The 26,035-nt window shown below is 40.6% G+C and overlaps 2 protein-coding genes across 4 annotated transcripts in view; one reads left to right on the top strand and one right to left on the bottom strand.

Annotated features, from left to right (window-relative positions):
- Positions 1-7,342: 7,342 nt before the first annotated feature.
- LOC133478102 (rho-related GTP-binding protein RhoA-D-like) lies at positions 7,343-23,146 on the top strand. 2 transcript variants are annotated; one of them, XM_061773720.1, is made up of 6 exons: positions 7,398-7,501; positions 8,733-8,858; positions 18,727-18,882; positions 20,774-20,894; positions 21,842-21,972; positions 22,046-23,146. In XM_061773720.1, the coding sequence occupies exons 3-6, from the start codon at positions 18,727-18,729 to the stop codon at positions 22,217-22,219; spliced, it is 582 nt and encodes a 193-aa protein (XP_061629704.1). In that variant the 5' UTR covers positions 7,398-7,501; positions 8,733-8,858; the 3' UTR covers positions 22,220-23,146. The 2 variants fall into 2 exon arrangements, with proteins under 2 accessions (XP_061629696.1, XP_061629704.1); XM_061773712.1 differs by lacking the exon at positions 8,733-8,858 and having other exon boundaries at positions 7,343-7,501.
- The window catches only part of LOC133478096 (putative helicase mov-10-B.1), a 17,484-nt gene continuing 14,423 nt past the window's right edge, over positions 22,975-26,035 (bottom strand). Inside the window, exons 18-23 of one of the 2 annotated variants that reach the window (XM_061773694.1) lie at positions 25,842-26,033; positions 25,006-25,077; positions 24,759-24,884; positions 23,596-23,684; positions 23,382-23,494; positions 22,975-23,314 (exon numbers count right to left, since the gene is read on the bottom strand). In XM_061773694.1, the coding sequence (XP_061629678.1) occupies positions 23,271-23,314; positions 23,382-23,494; positions 23,596-23,684; positions 24,759-24,884; positions 25,006-25,077; positions 25,842-26,033 (636 nt within the window). In that variant the 3' untranslated portion in view covers positions 22,975-23,270. Of the gene's footprint in view, positions 23,315-23,381; positions 23,495-23,595; positions 23,685-24,758; positions 24,885-24,988; positions 25,078-25,841; positions 26,034-26,035 lie in introns of those variants that run through there. The other variant, XR_009788575.1, reaches the window with a different exon arrangement.

Raw genomic sequence — 26,035 nt, 5'->3', positions numbered from 1 at the left:
TAAATAAACCCCAAATTAAGTTGTTTCTGTTCTAGTAGGATTTTAATGATATTTTTGTAGTTACATCTTACAGCACAAGCCATGGTCCGCAGAGAGCTTCCATGTAACAATTTCCCATCTTCTTCATATCCACCGCCACCTCCACCATCATCCCAGTCCCCAAGAAACCTGCAATCTCGGGCCTGAATGACTACAGGCCTGTTGCCCTGACATCTGTGGTCATGAAGTCCTTTGAACACCTTGTGCTGGACCACCTCAAGAGCGTCACAGGTCCCCTGCTGGACCCCCTGCAGTTTGCCTACCGAGCAAACAGGTCTGTGGATGATGCAGTCAACATGGGACTTCACTTCATCCTAGATCACTTCGATGGCATGGGGGCCTACGCGAGGATGCTGTTCGTGGACTTCAGCTCTGCGTTCAACACCATCATCCCCGAACTTCTCTCCTGCAAGCTGCTCCAGCTCTGCGTCTCGCCTGCCATCTGCCAGTGGATTTATAGCTTCCTGACGGGCAGGACACAGCAGGTGAGGCTTGGTGGACACCACCTCATCTACACGCACGACCAGCGCCGCAAGGTTGTGTCCTCTCGCTGCTGCTCTTCTCTCTTTACACGAACGACTGCACTTCAACGCACCAGGCAGTCAAACTCCTGAAGTTTGCAGACGACACCACAGTCATCGGCCTCATCCAAGACGGTGACGAGTCTGCGTATCGACAGGAAGTGGAGCGGCTGGAGCTGTGGTGCGGCCGACACAACCTGGAACTGAACGCAATCAAGACTGCAGAGATGATCATGGAATTCAGGAGGCACCCTTCGTCAAAGCTGCCCCTCACGCTGTCCAACTGCCCTTTGTCAACTGTCAAGACCTTCAAGTTCCTGGGAATTACAGTCTCTCAGGACCTGAAGTGGGAGATCAACATCAACTCCATCCTCAAAAAGGCCCAGCAGAGGATGTACTTCCTGCGGCTTCTGAGAAGCTCGGCCTGCCACAGGAGCTGTTGAGGCAGTTCTACACAGCGGTCATCGAATCAGTCCTGTGTTCATCCATCACAGTCTGGTTTGGTGCTGCTACACAAAAAGACAAACTCCGACTGCAAACGACAATCAACGCCACCCTACACTATTTGCACAATACTGGCCACTCATGCCAGAGTAGCATCTGCTCCATATGCACACTGATTGAGGAGTATCTGCAACATTTGCACAATCAACATTGTCCCAGATTATCGCACTACTTGCTTGAAGTCTCGGCGCCCTTTTCACAATGGTCATTGCACCGGACTATTCAAATATTTGTCTTTCGAACTGCTCTAAGTGCTAGAGGACTTTGCATCTTTTTGCACAATTGTGTGTTTTGGACATACTTGGCAAATAAAGATGATTAGGATTCTGATTCTGATTCTGATTCTGAATTGTCCAAAAAAAAAATTACCGGCATTACCAGATAACTAGCAAGCCTTTATTGCTCAGTGACTGTTTTTTGCCAATGTCTTTATGTCTCAAAAGTGTTCTCTGTCAATTGACTGTCTGTTGTCGTACTAGAGCGGCTCCAACTACCGGAGACAAATTCCTTGTGTGTTTTTTGGACATACTTGGCAAATAAAGATGATTCTGATTCTGATGAAGGGCCACAAATTGCCCCCGGGCGGTAGGTTGGACACCACGCTGTAGGACATATGCAAAGTTATGGCCCATATTGAATAAATGTGAGCCACACAAAAATGGAGGATGACCCGCAAATGACCCTGCGATTGGCTGGCCACCAGTTCAGCGTGTACCCCGCCGCCTGTCCGATGATGGCCTGCTCCAGCACGCCCGCGACCCTAGTGAGGAGAAGCGGCTCAGAAAATGGATGGATGGAAAGTTATCATGGCCTGTTTGTGTCAAGTGTTGCCCTATTGAACTGCCCCCTACATATCGAAATGGTTTCTGGTGAGTGGCCACTAAGTCACTGTGAATTCTGCTTAAGAAAGTAAACTGTTCCAATGTTAGAAGAAGAAAATATATATTTACTGGTCTTTGTTTTATTAATATTTCTAAAAGTTAAACTGTATTTAATAACCAATAAAAGAATGTCTGGAAGAATGTCTGGAAGAATTTTGTTGTTTCATGATTTAATAGTAATTTATATCGAATTACAATTTGCTGAAGTTGAAGTAAATTGGATGTAACATTCTTAGAAAATGTTGGTAATTAGTATTTTTTGACCACAGTTATACTGATAACCTGGTAACTCGTTTCTTGGTAGCTTTAACTCATTATTATGGGTAGTTTTCACCCCTTACTGGGTCAGAATCTTGACCTAACATGCTGGGTCAAATCCTCAACCCAATGCACTGGATATAAGTAACCCAGCATTGCCCCGGTCCCTTTTGGACGCAGCACTGGATTAAACATTTCAGACAATTTAGGTTAATTTTAACCCAGCAGTTTTAAAAAGAGTGTGTGCTCCCAACCCATCCCTGCCTAATATCATGTGTCACTTCGGCTCAGTGTACTGTACATAAAACTGAATTAGAGAATGGATGGGAACGTAATCATGGACGCACTTGCCACTTTGATATATGTGTCACAGTGGCTCGGTGGCCCGAAGATTAAGGCAGTAAAATATTTTACCTTCACTGTCTTTTTATTCTCGCAGGATTGGGTCATGCCTTTGAAGCCTGACACGGGGGAGGCTATTGTTTTTAAAAGTTCTCGTGGACACAGTCTGACAAATGCCAACTGGCATTACAAAGGCTTACCGTAATTTCTCATGTATAATGCACATTTTTTTGCCAAAAAAATTGGCAAAGGTCAATAGTGCGCATTATACATAGGTATAGGGGGAAATGAAAAAGCTTTCACATTTATAAATGTATGCCGCCATCTAGAGGTTATGAGAAAAGTGTACACTTTAATTCTAATATTACGCCACCTAGAGGTTATGAAAAAGGTGTAGCCTACACTTTCATTCCAATATAACAGGGGTACGTATGACTGCATATACTGTATGTACAGTTGTGCTCATAGGTTTACATACGCTGGCAGAATTTTTGAAATTATTATTTTTTTTAAATATGACTGAACAACAACCATCATTCATTTCTTAATGGTTATGTTTTGTTTAATGATAATACTTTTCTGAAATGCTTGCCAGTTTAATTTGAATCCCATTAAAATAAAATTAAATGTGTTTCGTCTAGCCCTTCATGTTTTCTTTAAAGAATTGTACCCATCTTACAAATTCTGCCTGGGCAATCAAACATATGAGTACAAATGTGTGTTTTCTCATTTACTAAATAAAGGTAAGGCTGTGAATTTCAAAATAAGAGCAAGTAAATAAAAAAGTATTACATGTTCAAATAAAGTGCTTAACTTCAGAATATGTATTTGAAAATGTTTTGACCATATGGGTAGAAGCAAAATCATGCATTTTAAAATGCATTATACATAGGCAAAAGGGTTTTCCAGAATTTTGAGGTCAACTTTGGGGTGCGCACTATACATGGGTGCGCATTATACACGAGAAATTGCGGTAAATTGCCAGACAGTTCCACGGCACTCTGCCCGTACAGATGTGTGTCAATAATCCATAATCCATATCAGTGTTCAAAGGGAGGCCACTGAACGCAAATTCAGTCAATCAGTGGCGCCACACTGCATTCATTCTTCCTTTTTATCCCTCCTTCTCCACCTGATTCTGCCTATCCCCTCTTGTTTTTCTCCACTCCCCTCAATTTCCCCAATGACGACACCCACAAATGAATAATGATAATCGATGCAGGCCATCAGCAGCAGTTTAGAGGTATTTTTATGGGAGGCAGCAGGGGGAATTTTCACCGATCTTTCTTAGTTCCCAGAAGTGTCTTTTTCTCAACTGACTTACTGAGTGAAAAGACACCAGAGGGAGTCAAGATGAAAGGCACTTTGGAGGGAAGAAATCCACAGGCCTACGTTTTGTGCTACTGATTGCATTATTTTAGAGAAAAATCAGCTCTGAGCACAAGTAGGAGGAAGGAAATGATGGTGGCCATGGACATTTGTGAAGAAATATGAGGCTGTTGATTTGGTTTAGGTCGAGTTTAAACACTGATGTCACTGATGGTGTAGTAGTGCACTCGCCTGACTTTGGTGCAGGCAGCGTGGGATCAGTTCCCACTCAGTGACGGTGTGAATGTGAATGTGAGTGCGAATGGTTGTCTGTGTCTATATGTGCCCTGCGACTGACTGGCAACCAGTTCAGGGTGTAGTCCACCTTCTGCCCGAAGTCAGCTGGGATAGGCTCCAGCACACTGTGACCCTAACCAGGCAGGAGTTGAAAACGCGGTGTTGAAAATGGATGGATGGAGTTTAAACATCTCCAAAGTATCCTCCGGAAAAGCAAAGGAGCATGAACAATACTTTGCAGTAGTTCATAGGGTGTAACAACTACTTTTAATTGAGCCCTCATAAAACCTCATTCTAAACTGAAATGAATCACGGTTGGGATGAAATGTCATCTTGTACTGTATGTGAGGGCCCTCTTCTGGTGAGATGTGCAACGACTAGAGGTAAAACGTTGACGTTAAAATAGCTTTAAAGCTGTCTTCCTAGTATTGGCGGGAAATAAGACCATTTACAAAAATACAAAAATAGGGTGGAACTACAAGGATGCAATTATGTATTATGTATTATGTATTTGGTAGTCTTGATCACTTTTAACCAGTACTACTACTTTTTCCACTGCTACTACTATTTCTACTAGTACTACTCTACTGGACCATTCTACATACCATAATAAGGGTATTAGTGGATGCTGTGTCGAGTAGATTTCATTGCCTTTGTTTAATATTTTTCCCGTATGTGACAAGTGATTATCTGCTCTAATTGTTATGATTATGTACGGACGTTTGTCTTTTGATCACAATACATTATAGAACTAATTAAAGTACATGAAGTGTTTCATGCCACGATGAGAATAGTGGAACACTAACTAAATCAGGAGCGGGTATTGTCTGCGTGCTCCTTGAGCAAGTTGTACACATAAACTTTGGCCCGTAGGTGCCGCTGTGTACTCACACTTTCAATTGTGTTGTGCCCAAAGGTGACCTAGGGTCACGCATGTCGCTTCTCTGGGATATAATGGCAGACTAGTCCCAAGACTCGACGAGTCCAGTGTTTCCCAGCCTTTATTAAACCAAGGCACCCATTTTACATTGGAAAAATCTCACGGCACATCATCAAACAAAAATGTCCCAAAATTATGAAGAGTCAAATAATGACGATCACCAATTGACTATAGTGTGAAATGTGGGCATATCTAATTGAACACGAAGCTGATGTACTCGCAGGAAGCCTTGACATATTCTGTTGTATGAATGGAAACAGGTTGTACCATCTGCCAAATAGAAGAACATTTAAATCCTTCTTTTTTTTTTTTTTAAATCAATCATTCAAGTCATTTACCAAAAAAATAACAATAATAATTAAAATACATTTAATAGTTCTGGACAGGATTACTGGGTGGTTCTTGTGCAACTTTCTTGAGTGGCTTGCAATTGTGTCTTTGTGTAAAATCAAAAATCAAAATCAAAATACATCCATCTAAATGTGTTATTCAAAAAAACAGGGTTGCTGCTGTCAAACCCAACAGCATCCAAACACACCACACATTCCAAAAATGGTTAATCAAAATGACACAAAAAGAATACAGACTTAAATACCTACGGAAGAGCTAATTATATGCTTGTGTAGATTATCAGGCACCCACATCGATCAATTGTAGATGGATTGAGATGTCGCATCAGGATGCAGATGCATATATGGCCATTACATCTACTGTATATACCATGTAGTGTCTCACAACAAGTCATCCTACAAAATTGACATGGAGGACGTCATACTATGATTATTATTATTATTATTATTATTTGGTGTGTGTGTCTCAGTCATGAAAACACCCTCGACACAGCCAACTTGCAGCACTACCAATTCCCTCAGAGCTCAAACATTGACATCGTGTTGAAGTCTTCGCCCTATTGTTGGTAAATCCTATGAAATAGTACAAGTACATACTTATTTGACAACAAATACTGCTCTCAGTTTATTTATTCATAAAATATTCACACTTAAATCCCTGTATAGGTTTTTGTTAATTTGCTATATATGTTGCTGACTAGTCTTGTTGCTGATCACATTCACTTCTGTATGTACAGTATAGAACAGAAGTCAATGTGGGGGTCACACACTGCCATTGCTCAATCTCATTTGCCAGGTGTTGTAAATATGTATGTAGATATTTTAGAATTTGTATTCTATGTGCTGCTGTTGACTTTGTTGTTGTCAAACCAGAATGTCCCAATATCATAGTCTATTATTGAATGATTTCAATCAACATATGTGAAGTCGCCAGTTCTTGGTGTCTTAAAATGATCCAATTACCTTGATTCTTCATTAAGTACGATCAAAAACAAAATCAAAATTGCGCACAGTACAATGTGTTAGTCTCGAATAGCTGTAGATATGCTGCTTTGACAACACATCATTAGGCAGTGCTGTGATTTTCGAAACGTGGTTCCTCTTCAAACATTCCAGTAAACATTCCCACTCAGGCGGCTCATAAAAATAGCGTCATAGCATTTTACACTGGTCACATTTATGTTTTTATTTTTTTTTAAATCATAGAGTAAATTCTCTTTGCTGCGATTGGCTGGTGACCAGTTCAGGGTGTACCCCGCCTCCTGCCCGTTGATAACTGGGATAGGCTCCGGCACTCCCGGATGGATGGATAAATTCGCTTTGATGGGAATAACATTTCAACTTGCCTTTGTCATAAAAATCCAAATAATTCATCTGGATATTTGCTTCCAGGCTAAGTGATTAGGCTCCAGATGTCTGTTTTTTCTACTGTGGCCACAACAAACATTTTAAAATGAAAAAGTAGTATAATAAAATAAGTTATGTGAAATATTCCAAAGGGTACATGTACAGTGACGTCACGGCAGTCTGACTTTCTTAGTGACCGCGGAATAAAAATACTAATAGCATCTTTGTTAAAACGGCTGAAAAGTGTTACCAAGCTAAACAAGTGACGTTATCCTCTAACCGTAAAGGGGCAGGGAACTTGGAACAGTTAAATCGTTTTGGCCAATAGCTTGCAAGCGTTGTGAATCGTAGCCAGGTTGCATTCAAAATAATCCGAATTTTGATGACCTATAACGGCACCTGAACACGTGTCCTCTATTTGGGTCGCATTTTTTTCGATTGCACTGTAATTAAAGGCGTGAAATAAAATCCACAGGAAAAGAACTTGGATGTTAATTACCAAAGTGTTATCGAGCGAACGAGCATTGACGGTTGCTCTTTAGGTTTTACGAGGGATCGTTGAACGCAGCAGTGAGGGAGGGTGGCACTGGGTATGCGTCTGATTCCTTCTCAGCTGGTTCACTTCATCCACTCACTGCTGCTGCTGTTGCTACGTGTGGGAAGGAAACACGGAGGTCCTGACTCCTCAGTATTTGAAAGTCCTCTTCGGCCGAGGTAGGCGAACGACCCCCATAAATGTTCTCACTTGTAACAATCAAACTGTGAGGCCTGAGCAAGACAGCGAGTTTGCCATGAAAGTTTAAACCACCACTGCTCTCTTAGCTAGCTACCAACAGCTCACTGACTTGTTGAAACCTGTTACTTTCCCCGAAGTTTACCTCTTGTGCATTCCAAATGGACTTCGAGGTTACTCGATGGTAATGCTAAACTGGGATACCTTCCATAAAATGAGGTATTCTTTTCTCAAACTAACCTTCGACGTTGAAACGCAATTCTTCAGCAGAACCTTTGAACGGAGCAACCCAGCCCTAAAACTAGCACGGTGCGTCTCATTTGATGACGTCATCTGATTGCGAAGTTCAAGTTTGCATTTTAAAAAATGCGTCTGTTTGGTTCCTCTAGTATTGCCATTAAATTCCTCAGGAGTGTGTTAATTTTGTCCTGTGACGATTTCTCTGAATGCCAACAGATTAAATTAAGGCGAGTGGTTGTGTCTGGACCACTGAGGCCAGTTTAAAATGTTGCTGAAATGTTTCTCCGGAGGAATCTGAGCCACCACACCCTTGTTGTGCTGTTCGCCTCCAGTTGAGCAGACCCTCGTGTTTCCCAGCGGCTTGTATCCGTGCCTCGGCATGTTTTTCAATGGGGAACAAAAAAAAAGGCACCACACTATGTACTGCTCTTTGAACCTGCTACAAGACAAGCCTCTAACCCATTTAATCCCAGCATTTTCTCACAGTTAAACATCCAAATTAGATGTCATTGGTAGCCCTTTCAAGTAATCAAGTACTGTTTACAATCACTATTGTGACCGGTGGGTTGAAATGGTGAAAATGGCCAGACACGCACATCCATATGCCGGGTGAATCTAATCTAGCTGCACACTCCATTGAGAGCTTCCAATAAACATTTGCACGATGTTTGTAAAGAATAGTTGCCAGGGTACTTAGTGGTGCTAGAAAGTGATTGACTACTACTGACTTGAACTGAGAAACTGTGGTTAGGGGTTGCACGGAACCTGTGGGTGAGGTATGGATAATCCTGACCCCTAAATAGTTGTACACAGAAGCTCACAAGATGTAGTAGCAACTTCTGCGACTGGGAACCAAACATTATGGCTACTCGAGCAAACAGCGGCTGCAGCAGCAGCTTGAAGCGAGCGACTTCTCCTTTTAAATCTGACGTATGGGTTAATTTTGGATTCCCCTGTAAATCCGGAACACAGAACTGGACAACAGACAATACGCAATTCCAACACAAAACCGCGCCAGAAGTAGCCGTCCCGGAACTCTAACACAGTTAAGACAGTTTTGGAGTCATTGAAGTCGACAGAAAGAGCAACTGACCCTACGTACGTAAATATCACTTCTCATTTCAGTTGCAGTTTCAAAAGTGTGTGTGTGTGTGTGTGTGTGAGAGGTTCCAATACGAAAGTTACAAAGTATATTGATTAATGTATTGCGATAGGATCATATAATTCAAGAGAATGCAAATTTGCAAACAAAATAGCCTACAAACCCCAATTCCAACAAAGTTGGGACCTTGTATAAAAACAGAATACAATGATCTGAAAATAAATTTCAACCTATATTCAATTGAATACAGAGCAAAGAAAAGATACTTCATGTTCAAACTGATAAACTTTCATGGATGTTCCTTTTTACCCAAACATGACACTCGCTTGTTTCCAGTTCACCTGTGGAATGTTCCAGATTGTTTTCTGAACATTCCTCAACTTTCCCAGTCTTTTGTTGCCTGTGTCCCAGATTTTTGGGAACATGTTGCAGGCATCAAATTCAAAATGAGTATTTGCACACACAACAAAACAACAGTTTATCATTTTGAACATTAAATATATTGTCTTTCTTTGTAGTGTATTCAATTGAATGTAGGATTTCCATTGTGTTCTGTTTTTATTTACGAATTGGGGTTTGTAATCCCTGAGCTGCATGGAACAGCTGATTAACTACAGTAAGATCCCATTTTGAGTGAATAAGAGTTGTAACACCAAAGACAATATAATACATACTGTAAATATGTTGCTTACAACAAACAGAAGTCTTCAAGCAAAAATGTGGCTCTTTTGTTAAAGCAGCCATTCACTGAGCAACATGTCGGGTCCTGGCTCACTGCCTGCTGGATACCCAGCTATTGACGATGTTATTCTGGCAGTATGATGCGAGGTCTTCTCATGTTAATGAGGGAATATTATGCGCCCGTATAATCTGAATCACCAAAACAAAACTTCAGGAAGTCCAGTACGGGCTTCTAGGGGTTGTGTTTGGTGCTTATCAGAGGTATCCTCGCATAGTGCCCTAGGAGCTGATGTCTTACTAGTTTGAGGAACTTTCCATTCACTGCATTCTAGTGTTGTAACACTCGAGACCACATTTTGAAGGTTTTCGTCTTGTCTCGGACTTTACTCCCAAAAGTCTTTGTCTTATCTCGGTCTCCGACTGGCTGGACTCGGGATTTTCCATCAAGACCAGCACTCAGCTCTGTTCTTGAACTTCAATTGTGTGATAATGAGAAGCACTTGGTAAAACAACAAATACCTTTGATTCATGTGATGAACCCTCCACAACCCTGGTAATAACTGCAACCTTTGTGATGATGTGACCGAGGGACTACCCCCCCCCCCCCCCCACCCCCATGTAGCTGGCATTAAAAGAGTTGCAGACAGTGTTTTTGGTTGTCAAATATATTCAAAAGAAAATTTAAAGTTGCCATATTTTACAAGTTTTTCTAGTATTTGGGGTGTAATAGTGGCTCTATTTTATTGGCTTCTTCAATAAACATGTAAAATCTTAATTTAAATAGTCCACGCATTCCTGAGTTCCAGACGTTTTTCTTCCGAGAGGCCTGAAATCAGGTCATTCGAATTTCTCCATCTTATCTACGTCACTAGAGATCTCTGCCTACCTCTCCGCTCCCGAGCCAGCACTTTCAACATAACACGTGCTCTCACAAGTGGGTCTTCTACACGGAGGCGACCAATCAGAGGAAAGGGGCCAGTCTTAGCCATATATGGTCAAAACGGATACAAAATTGGGTCAAACCGAACTAGATGTCAGAGCGGACTTTTGTGGACACCCGTATGACAAAAAAAAAAAGGTATTTTTTAAAATGAAATTGCCACTTTTATACTGAGTCCATGGCAGAGAGTCACTCTGTGGAGGTCAAAATTCCCAAAATATTGGACCTTTAAATTAAAGAGAAAATGCTCTTCAACTGTTCACCCTTGTCATGGTTTTTAAAATTGATTTGTCTTAGTCTTGGGGAAGTCTTGGTCTGGAATAGTGTGGTCATGAGCACAACACTACTGCATTCTCCGAGCTCTAGTGTCCTACTGAAAATGGCTTGACATGGCTTTGAAGCGCTGTAGAAAATGCTGTGATTACTCACTCACTGCTTCTATTACTGTGATGTGTTTAGAAAAATGTCAGTCATGTGGATGAGTAAAATCCAGTGTTTCCCGTTTGAATGTCTGTACTAAAAAACACATTTGCGTAATAAAGACATTTCCGTTGATTTACATTTGCAAGCAACAAGTTTACTTGGCAAGTTTGAGAGGAAAGCAGAGTCGATACAGATGGTGGCAACACCATTCAGGCTTCTTGCTTATGCGGTGCTTGTTTTGTGTGCTTCACATGCAAGTAGAATATAAATATTCTACTTGCATGTGAACACTTTTTAGAGTAACAATTCGTCATTACTGATATTTTTACCTCCAACTATGTTTTTTTTTTTAGCAGTACTGCCACATTTAACTCAAAATGTAGGCTGGTGGTGTCTCAGTCTGACCACTAGGGGGCACAATGTATATGGAGTGCATACAGTGGATAATAGATGAAGAAATAACTGACGTAAAAAGAACAAAGTTTGGTGGATATAAACGAATAGAAATATACGCATGCCATGTTACCTTTTGTGTTTTACTACAAAATGAAGTGATTAAAAAGAAATGACTGCTTCCTGAGAGTACCTCAAGTTATAGAATAAAGCAAAGACAGGATAACTTGATACTTTATCACACTAACTTCTCCCTCCCTGCCATGACTTCATGACAGGCGCTCAATTCAGCAAAACCTGCGGCTTGCCGGGTGGCGGCTACCAAAGCAGAGTTTATCTCTTTTGCAGGGCATCATTTGCAGTTGGGCTAATGTGTTATGTGTCCTTAAAGTAGCGGCGCATAGTATCGAGTATAAGAGTATAGACTGACAGTATAGATACCGATAGTGTTATCGGTATGAGTGCATCCTTAGTAACAGTCTCACAAATATTCATTACACATCTTAGCCAGTCGTGTCCATGCACAGCAGTGCAACACAGGAATTGATTTGACCCCTTATCAAACACCAACACTCTACCAGACGGGCTTCACATAAATCTAGGGGGGTTACTATCGAATATTTTTAGATCTATTATTCTACCGATTATCCCATGAATTAGTCGAATAATCTGGTAAAACTATTTTTCATTCAATTTAATTGCAAAATCCACTTTCCTGATTACCAGCATTTACAGTATATAACCTATTATTGTTGATCTGGTATTGTTTATTGATTAAACATTAAACCAAATGAACAACGATTAGATAAAATCACACGAGAGTGATGAAATACTCAACCTTTTTTGAAACTGAGTTACTTCTTCGGTACCGATTTAATGCGAAGGGATATTAGTTTCATATACACTTCTGCTGCGTCAGGTACAAGTACGTCACTTACAGGTTATTCATACTACAGCTGCAAATGTTTATTTTTGTCGTAGATTATTTTTCTATGAATTATGATCCAGTGACTGGTTTAGTCCGTAACGTCCAGAAAATAGGTAAAAATGTTGATCATTTTCTAAAGTAAAAGCAGATTTTGCAAAAGTCTTATTTTGATCAAGCACAAAAGATCATCGGTCTGCTTTCATGAATAACTATAAAAATAGGTAAAAATGTTGATCATTTTCTAAAGTAAAAGCAGATTTTGCAAAAGTCTTATTTTGATAAGCACAAAAGATAATCAGTCTGCTTTCATGAATAACTATAAAAATCAGGCAATATTTACTGTTCAGAGGCTGAAATTAGGATTTGGACATTTTAAAGTTGAACAATAGCTTTAAGCGATTAATCGATTATCAACAGTTGTTGATTAATTCAGTAATCAATTTCTTAGTTGCTACACCTCTGCATAAATCACTGTACGGTATGTGCAACACGGTAGAACTCGCTCTCTAAATCCCAATTCCTTATTCGTGTTGACAGTAACGAATGACTTCCAATCAGAATGGAAGCGTTACTCCTTGTACTATTCCAAAATAAAATAATGTCTTTTCTCACTCCGGAAAAGTCTTTCTTTCTCGTTTGAAATGGCTGCCTCCTTTCTAGCTAGCTGTCTGGCTAGCCGCCAAGCTCTCGTCATATGCTACCTTGTATTGGATCAACCGTCGTCCTGCCGCGATCGCCTTTCCTTGCAGCGATGGAAGCGATTCCGCGCGTATCGTAGTCTGTTTTTGTCGTCCCCACTGTGGCCACCAAGGCCAACTGCACACATGCATAGAAACCATGCGCAGTAATTCAAAATGGGGTCAGCCATAAACACAGGCTAAAAAATTATTAATTTTTTTTAATGCGCTGTGGCAGCACTAGCAGCTCTTTTCAGAATATTGTATGATATTCTAAGATTCGTTCTGATTCGCCGATCAGTTTTGCACGCCCACTCGAATCACAATTCGAGTCGCCACTAATTGGTGCATAGCACGACCTATTTCTGTCTCTGCTGTTTCCCTGTCCCACTGTATGGATGGGAATGAACTCCAGAAAAATGCCAGCTTACATTTGAATGTTATTGCAGCAGTACATTATTTCTAACAGATGCCAATTAGCTTCCTCCCGGACCCACGCCATCACATTGAATGTACTGTGTTAATATCTTTAACACGTAATAGAAATCAAAGACAAGCCTAGGCTTTTTCATGGCATTTGTTTGACCCCTCAGTGGTTCTGAGTTGTGGTTCACCTGTGATGAATTGGGCCGAGTAGTCTCAGAGGCTCTGTTCCATTTTTGGGTCCAGCCAAGTTCTCTGACTTTAGATTCTGGTCTGCCCCAGATCCTGAACAGCTAGTTCTGCTCTTGTTTGTTTGAATTGATGCCTAAATGTTTGTCTGACTTCAATTTAAGGTGTAATTTAAGAATCACCATGGGGTGTGGTATGCTTGTGAGTTGTGGCATAACTGTTCTAATTAGATTTTCTTTTTGAATCATTTTCAGTTTTACGTTTAGTTGATTCCTCGAAACACCAGAGCAAGGTTCTCTTATTTGATGTGATTATCATAGTCACTTTTTGATAACTGTTCTATTTACCATTTAGCTGACATGAATTAGGACTGACCAAAAAAAGCTAAAGGATAACAACTTTATTGTTGCATCTTGCAAATTGAACAGATTTAGTAATCCTTGCAATCCTTAGTGTGGCCATGAACTATAATTCCTCACTTCTGGTCATGGAGGAATATTCCTGCTGAGTGCTGATGTTCGTGTAAAGCACAGTATGTTATCAGCCATGAAGTTACATCACAATTACTTGTCACCTTGTTGAACCAGGAGAAAGAGAAGGGATGTTTTGGCGTTGTTTACAAGTGACGGGTGTGTGTTAAAATGGGTTCGCCATTCCTCATAGTTTGACATCTCACATTTGAACACAGTCAAACAGGGACGTGTGTGAGCAGTCAGTGACCCATTATTAATCCTAGAGGAACGCAGTTTTTTTGCTTTCACCACTCCGCTATTAACGCTTCTTATTCATTTTTTTCGCTCTGCAAGTTGTGAGGACATCAAGTGTTTTGGTCAGATGCAGAATAGCATTATGTATCCTCTCTCATTCTCGTTCAATAACTTTTAAGACTCACAGAATATTGTGTTCTGTGACATATACATGCACTGAACCTACCAAAAGAAAGACTAGACTCTTCTTTCACCACCAAAAGTTTGTTTCCAGCTTTTTCCGTTCCTTAATATTCAGCAGTAGAGCATGGGTTGGTTTCATCCCCAAAAAAGACTGAAAAAGACGGCGGTCAAGCAGGACAGTGACGGTAATATTTTTTGCTTTTGTGGCACCAAACTGTAAAACAACAAAAAGAAGACAATGAACTTGGCAAAATTATTTATTTACAGAAACGCGCGGTGAGCAAAGCTGGCTTGCGTGTGGCTTTTTAACTTGACGTTGGCCATTCAGTCCATGGACTGTGTCATCTTTCCTTACGATCGTAACACACATTTTCTACTACCTACTGTGACACATACTGTTTATACCATACAAGTGTCAGTTGCCTAAACTTGTCCGACTTCCTGCGTGACAAACTGAGATTCACCCTCTAATGCTGATCTCAAATCCAAAGTGATCCAACACTGCCATTTACTGACGTCTGGTCCTTATTCCAGTTATGTTTTGTCTTAAATTTCACAGACAAGCTGGGCGAGACCCTTTTCCCACGTTTTAGCCATTGGGGGGGAAAAAATTACTTGATGAACATATTTGTCGGTGGCAGTAAACGGTCGGATTCCAGTTGACTAGCGGGTGAACGAGTTGTCATTTCAACAATCAGCAGCAATGCTTTGCAAGGAGCTTGTGTGATATATACAATGGTTCCATGCTACCTATAACTTAGTGTACTGCACAAGAATGGTATTATCAGGGAGGGAGTGAAAATAAAGACGTGTGTGTGCTACATGTGATCATTACAGGAACTTTGCACTTTAACATGTCGTCAGAGGCACATTATGCAAGATGTGATTTATCTTGAAACGTGTCCCGTGACCGTTATATGAACCGTCTCTTGTGGGTCAGCACGGTGTGTTTAGCTATTTTAACAGTACATAGTAGGGACATCTCAATCCAACTTTTCACTTCCGATCCGATACCGATATTGCAGCTTTGAATTTTGATCCGATCCGATAGCAGCAATAATCATACATGTTAGAAAAGGCTTGAACTGATATTACTCAAACAGTGATCAATAATCAGCAACAGGGGTATGAGAAAAACTGACCTATTGATTACTTTAAAAATAATGTACAGCAATTCAATAAAATACAAATTAGATTACGAAATCCTGAATAACTTCAATAAAACCAATAACAAAAATATATATTTAAATTGCAACATAACCACTGCTGAACTTAAACATAAGCATATTATACATTTGAATAGAATGAATAAAAAAAAATACATTTTAAAACCATGAAAAATAGTCTTAAATAAATACAAATTATACTTTTATAGGGCAAAATAAAGTATATGGTGCGAACATTTTTCTCCACACGTGCAGCAATACACTTTTGAAATGATTGATGCAACTGGGGTTTAGTTTTATTGACAATCTCTGTTCGTGCCGTGCACATCTTTGCCTCTGAAGGGCACGCAATGAGATGCACACTTGCAGTAGCAAAGAAAGTAGAAATCACGATCCAATATTATTATAACTCGTTCAAATTTGAAGAATATATGCCAAGGGGTATTGTTATATTGGCTGGTTGGTATGTGTTTATGCAATGTTTGTGTACCAGTATTCATTATTTTGAGAGAAATAAGTGCCGCAAGTTCAATGCAAATTTTTGTTAGCTGGTCAATGGTCAAATTTTAATTCGTTGTATGTTCGCTTTGAGCTAGCGATTTTTGTGAACAAAAACAAATAAACTAAGGCTGTGATGTATTTGAACATTCAGTAGGTGTAATTTTACGCGTTTAGTTTTACAGTGAATTTAAACTGAAGTGTCAATAAAAGATTTGAAGCAAGCAACATTCACTCTTACTCCTTGCTACTATTTTAGCACCTGAGCAACCTGTTGTTGTGATCGCGTGGGCTCTGCATGCCGTCCGGGCACTGCTGGATAGAAGTGCTCGAGCGGATCATGGAATAGACTGCTTGTATAAGAGTGGTAAAATCGGAAATCTGATCTTTTTTTTGTTTTGTTTTTTTGCTGACATCGAACAGTCTTCTGTTTCATCAAGTCTAAATGTAGTATGTCTGGATGGATTTTATCAAGGTTACACATACTAGACAAACAATGCCTATTGAAGTAATGCAGGAAATAAGAATGCACAAACCTTTAATTCTTTACATTCTGTTATTGCAATATGTTTTTATAAAATACAATACTGCCAAGTGAAATTTTTCTTGTTTTAAAAAAATATATATATATATTTATTTCTTTTTTTGGGGCGCAGGAACGCAAGTAATGGCATTTCCACTGATTGTGGGGGAAGATGGTTTAGGATTATTTTGAGTTATGAGTGTGGTTGGAATAAATTGTAATTCAAGCTACCACTGTACTTTAAATGGCTGCATATCTCAGAGGTTTTAAGCGCCACTATTTACGATGTTGTTTTCAAGCGATGAGCGTTCTTGAAGGCTTTTCCACTGCTTTGCCTATGTAAGTATATTAATTAAAAATGAAAGATAACCCATATTTCTTTGCACAACAAAATATGTTCTAAAGCTATCAAGTACAACGAGAACTGGAATTCCTAGTGACCCCCCCCCCCCCCCCAAAATAAAGACAGAAAATAATTTCTAGACTAGACACCTTTTAAATAGTTGACAAACAGAAGAGAATGGAGATTGGCAGACTTTGCAGACAAAGTATGCTGACAGATTTTACACACACTACAGTACTTCTAACAGTGCTCCAGGTATTAGATTGCGTCAAATACGTCAAAATTGGAAAGTCCCCAAAGCACTTTTTTAAAAAGTTCCTTTGCTTTTATGGACATGACCTCAAACAGGTTTGTTATATCAGAAGTTGTTTATTGCATTCTGTGGTCGCACCAATGACTTGATTCTCATATTTATGTAAACAGTTTTACGTGTGTCAGGTCATTTGGCGTCGCTATTCAATGTAACAAAAACACAGTCCATTTAAAAGCACAAATTAAACATGATTTGGACGGGAAGTAATTAAAGGAGTCGTGGAAGCTGGCGTAACAGCAGTACAGTATGTTCATAACTCAATATTCGTATCTCAAATAATCTTTCCCCATTGAAATAAATGAGAGTGCTGTTCCAGCCATTGTAATAGTATAAATAGAATATCAAGAATGAAGCAGTTTTTGTCACGCTGCTGCTTCTGGTGTGCCTGCGTTGGCCACCCAGTAGTAATTCTAGGCATTTCCGACCTCTTTGCAGCAGCCACTCATATTGCAGCAGTGCATGTCCTGGCAAGAACTGAGGTTCATGGTAACGTCGCAACTCTTCTCTCACCTCATCAGTATGGCACTAATATTACTCATTCGATGCAGAGGATGAAGAGTATATGACTGAGTACTGTTATGTCTGCCTACGTTTTTGCTGAACTATTTGTTTTCAATCAGTTGGTTGAAGGGTTAAAGCACCACAACAGAAATGCTAATTAGCATTAAGCTAGCAGTGTCTTTCTTTAGGCAGTGTTTTGGCTGTTTTCAAAACACAGTGTAATTCTTTTATGTTTAGTTTGAGAGTAAACTTTAGCTGTGTGTGTTAAACAGCTTGAAGCCTCTTTTTGAAGCATTGTTCACCATCTGCCAAACTGGTGCTTATTGCGAAGTGAGTTGGGTTTACTGCCACCATACAGCGCTCTTATCTCCAATTTTTGCTCGCAAGTCAAAGCAAAAAAAACCATCCAGATCCAGATGACAGCTTGTATCTTAAACTCATAAGTTGGGTCACTCATATCTCAAGGCACCACTGTAATGTGAAATAATAATTGAAACATTGCTCAGCGGCTAATGAGCACGATGAAATTCATCAGTCCCAGTCATAAACGCTTTCCAAACAGGAAACTGCTTCTTAGCCACATGGAACTGCTTTTTTTGTGGGCAAAAAGTAGTTGATGCAAAATGACCATCTGCAAGATGGAGACCACGTTTCAGTCACATTCTGGGCAACAAATCTGCTTGACTTTATTGAAAAATAAATAAAACTGAACAAAACATTTTTAACAGAGAATTGTCGTTATGCACACCTAAGACTGAGCGACACCTAGTACAGGCACTTGTGGGATATTGACAGTGCCTGACATCCTCCTGTTCCTTTCCCACCCACGACTTTTCCACAGAGGCAACCCCGCATGGGACACAACCCGGGAAAAGGGAGGAGGGTGTGCCTCTCCCACTGACTATTTTCAGGACTCCACTTTGGTGTCTGTCCGTGTGTTGTAGCTCCACTAAGCCAAGGTTTGTTGCATTTGCAGATGGCAGCCATCAGGAAGAAGTTGGTCATCGTTGGAGATGGCGCATGCGGGAAGACCTGTCTGCTCATCGTCTTCAGTAAGGACCAGTTCCCAGAGGTCTACGTCCCCACTGTGTTTGAGAACTACATCGCTGACATTGAAGTGGATGGCAAACAGGTACATGTCCCTCAATGTGCACTCTATGCAGATGGGAATAAATGCCTCATATAAGCAAGAGCTTGGGACTTTTCTTTGCAATTCTGCTGCTGAACTCCAGTCAATAACAGGAAATGGATCAGTACCACCTTCCTGTGCAGGGATGGAAATCCCCACCCTTTGTACCAAATGACTAATGTCCTATTTCCTGTTCCTGCTTCCTGCTCCTCAAAATCAGGCATCAGTCCATTGGGAGTTGGATGTAAATGAAGTTTGAAAGTACTGTGTCACTGTTTACACGACAGCTGACTCCACTGTGACGTCATTAGTCAAATTTTGGTTTTATCCTGCACTGTGGTGAGCCACATAGAAGAGACATCTAATGGGCCAAGTATTGAAAAGCACAAGGCACTTGAGGAACCATATTTCGAAATTTCCCACACAAAAAGCCTCGTTTGTTAAATTAAACTTAAATTGGAATCAGCCTTTAACAACAAACGGGACTAATGTGCAGCAAGACCAATTTCATGGTCAAAATGGTCCTTACTGTAGGGATGTCCAAACCTTTTCCAATGAGGCCCCTATACAGAAAAATGGAGGATGAGAACCAATTCACCTTGCATTTATGAAACATGCTAAAACCAATTTAAAATGCTCTATGGATCACAAGCATTTACTACATGTTGAATAAAAAAAGAATAGTACATTCTCAGCGTGGTGAGAAAGCAAAAAGCGATGTGTATCCATGGAAATGTATTTGCAATTCAAATGCATTCATTTACCATTTAAAAAATTGTGACAATTTTATGGGGCGGGACGGTAATGATTGGTTAGCACATGTGCCTCACTGTTCTGAGGACCCGGGTTCAAATCCAGCCTCGTCTGTGTGGAGTTTGCATGTTCTCCCTGTACCTATGTGGGTTTTCTCCGGGTACTCCGGTTTCCTCACACATCTCAAAAGCATGCATGGTAGGTTCATTGAAGACTCTAAATTGCCCGTAGGTGTGAGTGTGAATGATTTGCCTTGCGATTGGCTGGTTCAGGGGCGTACCCCGCCTCTTGCCCGAAGTAACCTGGGATAGGCTCCAGCACCCCGGTGAGGAAAATGGATGGATGATGACAATTTTCTATTAAACTTTTGTTTACAATTTTTGTTTTTGATATATATATATATATATATATATATATATATATATATATATATATATATATATATATATATATATATATATATATATATATATATATATATATATATATACACACACACACACACACACACACACACACACACACAGGCGGCACGGTGGCCGACTGGTTAGAGCGTCAGCCTCACAGTTCTGAGGTGCGGGGTTCAATCCCCGTCCCCGCCTGTGTGGAGTTTGCATGTTCTCCCCGTGCCTGCGTGGGTTTTCTCCGGGCACTCCGGTTTCCTCCCACATCCCAAAAACATGCATTCATTGGAGACTCTAAATTGCCCGTAGGCATGACTGTGAGTGCGAATGGTTGTTTGTTTCGATGTGCCCTGCGATTGGCTGGCAACCAGTTCAGGGTGTACCCCGCCTCCTGCCCGATGACAGCTGGGATAGGCTCCAGCACGCCCGCGACCCTAGTGAGGAGAAGCGGCTCAGAAAATGGATGGATGGATGGATATATATATTCATACATTTAAAAAAGTATTATAATAAACTTTCGTTTTATTTTTGAATAATTTTTTTTGATTAACTTGTATTAGAAAATGCAATGTTTGTACAACAGAAAAAAAAAAGCCCCCAGGCCTGACTTTGGACACCCCCTACCTTCGTAGAATTTAATGTAGATGACGTTTATCATAAAAATAAGTGGCAGGCAGTCGGCCAAGCCCCTCCTCGTTTGACGCGGACTGCCCTCCTTTTTGTCGTCGACCTGGCAGGTGGAACTCGCACTGTGGGACACGGCAGGTCAGGAGGACTACGACAGATTGAGACCTCTCTCCTACCCCGACACCGATGTAATCCTCATGTGTTTCTCTATAGACAGCCCCGACAGTCTTGGTAAGTCAAACTGCACTTGCCAAATCTCCGTGAGAATGTTAAGCTGAAAGGGGCTGCTCTGTCAGCATGACAATATTTGTTGTTTGTGGTTGTGATACTTGACTCATCCCAGGTTCCCTTCTTGCTTACAGTAAATGCATTTCACCCCCAGAATCTTATAAAAACACTTTCTTTTTTGTAGAATGTTGAGTGAGAAGCATATCCGGCGTGGTAAGTTTCCCACGCCGTGTTGGTATTCCTTCTCTCCACACATTAGCAGAGGGGGCCAGTGACCTCTTCGTTTATATCGCCGCAGACTGAGTAAACGCCAACGTTTTTCCTTTTAAGGAAAAAAAAAAAAGCTGCAATACTGTCCTGTACCTTAGCCCAGCAGTCTTTAACTTTTTTTTGCACCACCAACCTGTTTCACATAAAGCAGTAGTTGGATGGACTGGTTTAAACTCTTTATACGAGCGTGAGCTCTTGGCAGCAAACTCAACTTTAAAACAAGCAGGAATGAACAATTCCCCCCACCCCCCCCAAAAAAAAGCAGGATTCCAGCTATTTATTGCCACTCCAATTTCCTTTCAAACTAACACAAAACGAATTACACATTATTTTTAAAACCACCACAAATGCTAACAATGCAAAACTCAATAGACATGGTGTTATAACCTTTCATGTAACTGATAATTGAACATGAAGCAACACATGTAGACAGACAACATAGCAATAGTAGTCGTATATTCTTTATTCTCTCCAGAAAACTATTACTGAAGTTTACCGAGTCATTTAGTTGGTAGACTCTCCGTGTCTGTATTATACTGCCCACTAGTGGCCGAGGCCCACACACCAGCACAATGTTGGAATGGAACAGATTAATAGTTTCATTCATTTCAATATGGAAAGATGTTATGAATGTGGTCACAAAACTCTTAAGGCATGTATTTTACTTTTCCATTTCATAGAGAACATTCCGGAGAAATGGACACCTGAAGTGAAGCACTTTTGTCCCAATGTCCCCATCATCCTGGTGGGCAACAAGAAGGACCTCAGGAATGACGAGAACACGCGCAGAGAGCTGGCGAAGATGAAACAGGTGCGGCCCCATATACGCAAACCGCCGCCACCACCATTCAATTCTAACATTTGTGTCACGTTTAACCGCGCAGGAGCCGGTCAAGTCTGACGAAGGCAGGGACATGGCCAACCGCATCAGTGCCTTCGGCTACCTGGAGTGCTCGGCCAAGACGAAGGACGGCGTCCGGGAGGTGTTCGAGATGGCCACCCGTGCCGCTCTGCAGGTCCGCAAGCGTAAAAAGAGGAGCGGCTGCCAACTCCTGTGAAGGGACAGGTCGCATGCCAAATGGCCAGCACCTGAGGATGGGCTCCCGGAGATGGCGAAAAAAAAAAAAAAAAAAAAAACCTGGAGAAACCTTACATCAGTGGTTTCCGTGGACCACGCAGTTATGCCACTGGTGAAAATGAGACTGACTCGTCTGTAACAGCAAAACAGATCAGCCTTTGTAGGACTTTTCCTCTGCGTCTCACACTTTTTCTTTTTGTTTTGTCCCACTTCTGTTCATGCCAAGGACCTACATCTCCTCCTGTTTGTATTTGTGCATTTGCTTTAAAAATATATTACAGTTGCCTCTGCAACGAGTGCTGATACTTTGCTTTGTTTCTAATTAGTGTTAAACTCCTCCTTTCACAATTCACATGCAACTACAGCAATCCCCCCTCCATCGTTGGGGTTTCATTTCAGACCACCCCTGTAATAAGTGAAATACACCTAGGCATTTTTTTTTTTTTTTAGCATTTATGGCACTTGATTTTTAAGGGTTTTATACACAACACAATATCGAGAGCAAGGGATAAAAACCTGCAATATAGCAAGTGATTACTGTAATAATGTTTACCACAAAGTCCTTCTGCATTTGTTCAGCATCCCGAACTGTGGCATGTGGCACATAATTAGCCGGACAAAATCATCACTGTGTACCATTTACTTAATGCACCACCAAGACTCAAAATAACACCGTTAACCGTCGACTCGTGAGTATGGTTTTGCAGCAATTCCTCGCTAAATTTATGACAAGCCTCAGCATAAGTAATACCTTTATTTGACACAGAAACATTCCAATAACATCTTGTACCACAATATTGAATAGTATAAAATGTGCCTGTCTAAAAAAACCCCTCAAGCAACTGATTTTTTCATAAACACTTCACATGGCTTATTTCATTAGTAATAAAGATTCTTTTTAAAGTAGCATGTGTGGTCGTCTGAAGTCATTTGGGTTATGATTTGTCATGTTGCATTTTCATTTCTTAAATGTGATTTGTTTGGTCCCAGGTGCTGAAACATTCTTGGCACTTTTTTAAAAATCTCACAGGTCACTCCTCTGTTCGATAGTATCCTTCGTCGTCCCCATTCTTCACTGAAGAGAGGGAAATTGGTTAAATGTCTGTTTTAAAATGTTTACAAAGTGAGGAGTTGTGAGTCACCTTGAGCGTGCATCTTGTGGAAAAGAGACGAAAGTCTTTCGGCTACGGCTTCAGCTTCCTCCACAGGCTTGTACCCACGGTCGGCTTCTGAATCTTGACAGTACTTAATGAAGCTGACGTGTCAGCAGGGAAAGGAGATGATAAAATTAGACGAGCTTTATTCTTTAATAGACCATGCATAGAAAGTGACAAAAAAAAGTAATGGGGAACGTACTGGTTCCATACGTTGTCTGTGCAAAGCACCACTGGGTTTCCCACCACGATCAACAGAGCTTGAGATCGCGTCATTGCCACATTGAACCTCTGATCAAGATAATTTGTGTTAAACAGATTTTGTGCACTCACTGGACCAACATTATATGGTCAAAACTACAGTGGTGCCTTAAAATATCTTTTCATTCGTTCTGGGACCATGCTCGTAACGGAAAACATTAGTACGTTAAATCATCTTTCCCCAATGTCCATTCCACCGTCCCAAAAACAAAATGTGTGATGCATTATTTAATAATACCACTCTGTAGTATTGTGCTTCATAAAAACAGTAATTACATTACAAGTTAAAATCAATTGTACATTGCTTTGCTTTAATTCAATGGACATTGCTCTGCTTCTGGGTTGCACGCCGGGCAGTAGAATAAACGTGCGGATATACATAGAGAAGGTCACAGCCCTTTGGTAATCTGCAGTAATATTAGTCGTTCGTCACAGAGAATAAAGAACATTTGCCTATGAGCATTACAGTGTCCGTCTACAGGTGTTGCTCATTTCTTTAAAGGTTAGAACACCGCAATGCATGCTATTCATTAGCCCTTCTATGGCATTTTGTGTTGTTTGTTGGCATTAAGCTAAACTGGGTTTACTAAATTAAAATGATGTTGTTTTTAATACTCTGTATAATTCTTTTTGTGTTATGTTTAGTTTGACAGTTAACTCCAAAACTGGAAGCTGCACTAAACAGCTTGAAGCCTCTTTTTTTGAAGAATCGTCCATTATCTGCCGAGTTGCTGCTGGTTGTGACGCGAGTTAAGTTCACTGCCACCATGCATCTCAAATTTCTGCCTCCAAGTCAAAGCAAAAACAGTCTGAACGATGGCTCATATCTTGAAAAATTATTAAGTCGGTTCACTCGTATCTCAAGGCACCACTGTATTTGGCGAGACATCCCACATTTAACTTTCAGAACCAATGTGTAAGCATAAACCTTGATAATGTTTTTTTGTAAAAAAAAAAAAAAAAATGCTAATAAATAACCTTTATATGGTGTTGTTGGGACACAAAATAGTTGTTAGACTTTCACCAAACTTCCCACACAGCAATCAGAAAGTTGTCCAAAATGTCTTGCTTAAGAGATGCGTCCCAACAAAGTGTATTGTGTACCTTCTCATTGGCAACAAAGCCGAGGTTGAACTGTTCGTCAAAGTCTGTGTAATTGAGGCTGCTGCGGACTGTCGACAGCAAGATCACTCTCCGCTCCTGACCTTGGAACTCCTCCACCGAACCAACCTGACACAAACAATTCATAAGTAACGTGCATGTTCCCAGTGTACCGCAAATAGGAAGCATCAATTGAAAAATCGGCTACATTTTACGAACAAAAAGAAAGTTACCTTTGCTGCTTAATTACCTTCAAGGCATTCATTTCCAAAAGTGGGAACTCTTTCCCAAGCCTATTGCGGGCCTGACGGATTTTCTGTACCTGTTAAAGAAAATACCCAAATGTAAACATTAAAACGTTTAAGTAGCCTAAGTCTGAATTATTGGTTTGTAGTTTAGTATGTAAAGTCAGTCGTTTCAAGTCAATTAAGCGATATCAGATACAGAATACCGCCTTCTGTCTAATGCTTTGGATAATATTTGACCTGGCGATATAACATTGTAATACTGTTCACACAATAGGTTAAGTCATCTTTTGAAAAATCATTTGTACGCAACCTCTTCATAAATGTAGTATAGGGTTTTGTTTGAAAACTTAATTGGTCCTGGGGCCTGTTACAGGATTTTCTTTCTCCCAAGGACTGCCTTAGAACCATAACACCAATTAAACAGAGTGGGTACGGAAAGTTTTCTGACCCCCTTAAATTTTTCAGTCCCATGTTAAATAAACGACTGTATTCAGTAGTTCATTGTTCAACACAAACAGACCACCGTCAGATGAGACTCATCAATGGTATTAGCTAGCATAATAGCCTAATCAACACACTGGCAAAAAACACACAGGCAAACAAATACCGGTATGCACAGTCGCACGTCACACAAACGCTATTAAGTCTCATCTTTGGCATTTACACACAGTAATAAATGTGAGCGATGACAGAAAAATTGTAACCGCATTCTTTCAAGTTTTGCTTTGGAGGTTGAAGGGGTAGATTCTACCACCGCCAACGAAACAGGACATCTCACTTACAGAAAAAGGATGATATATTGGGTTCACAGTACAGAACGCAACGACACAATTCTTACTTGTTTCCTGTAGGGGGCGATGATGCCGATGTCTTTGGGAGAGATGGCGCTCTGGCCCTTTTTGCGACCTGTCAGCAGCAGTTTCTTGACATAGTCCATCAGGACCTGCACCTCTGCTCTGTTGAAGAAGGATGGGCTGTTGGCCTCGCGCTCGTCCACACCCGTCACCCCGTGGAAAATCACTGGGAAGTCCT

The sequence above is a fragment of the Phyllopteryx taeniolatus genome, chromosome 1 (genome assembly GCF_024500385.1).
Source record: "Phyllopteryx taeniolatus isolate TA_2022b chromosome 1, UOR_Ptae_1.2, whole genome shotgun sequence".
In the NCBI taxonomy this organism is placed as follows: domain Eukaryota; kingdom Metazoa; phylum Chordata; class Actinopteri; order Syngnathiformes; family Syngnathidae; genus Phyllopteryx; species Phyllopteryx taeniolatus.
Note: the sequence above shows the minus strand (reverse complement) of the source record. Positions and strands in the feature narration are given on the sequence as shown.

Coding starts and splice junctions, on each gene's coding strand:
- LOC133478102 (XM_061773712.1), top strand. CDS start 18,727: ATGGCAGCCATCAGGAAGAAGTTGGTCATCGTTGGAGATGGCGCATGC. Junction 18,883..20,773: donor TTGAAGTGGATGGCAAACAG/GTACATGTCCCT, acceptor TCGACCTGGCAG/GTGGAACTCGCACTGTGGGA. Junction 20,895..21,841: donor AGACAGCCCCGACAGTCTTG/GTAAGTCAAACT, acceptor TCCATTTCATAG/AGAACATTCCGGAGAAATGG.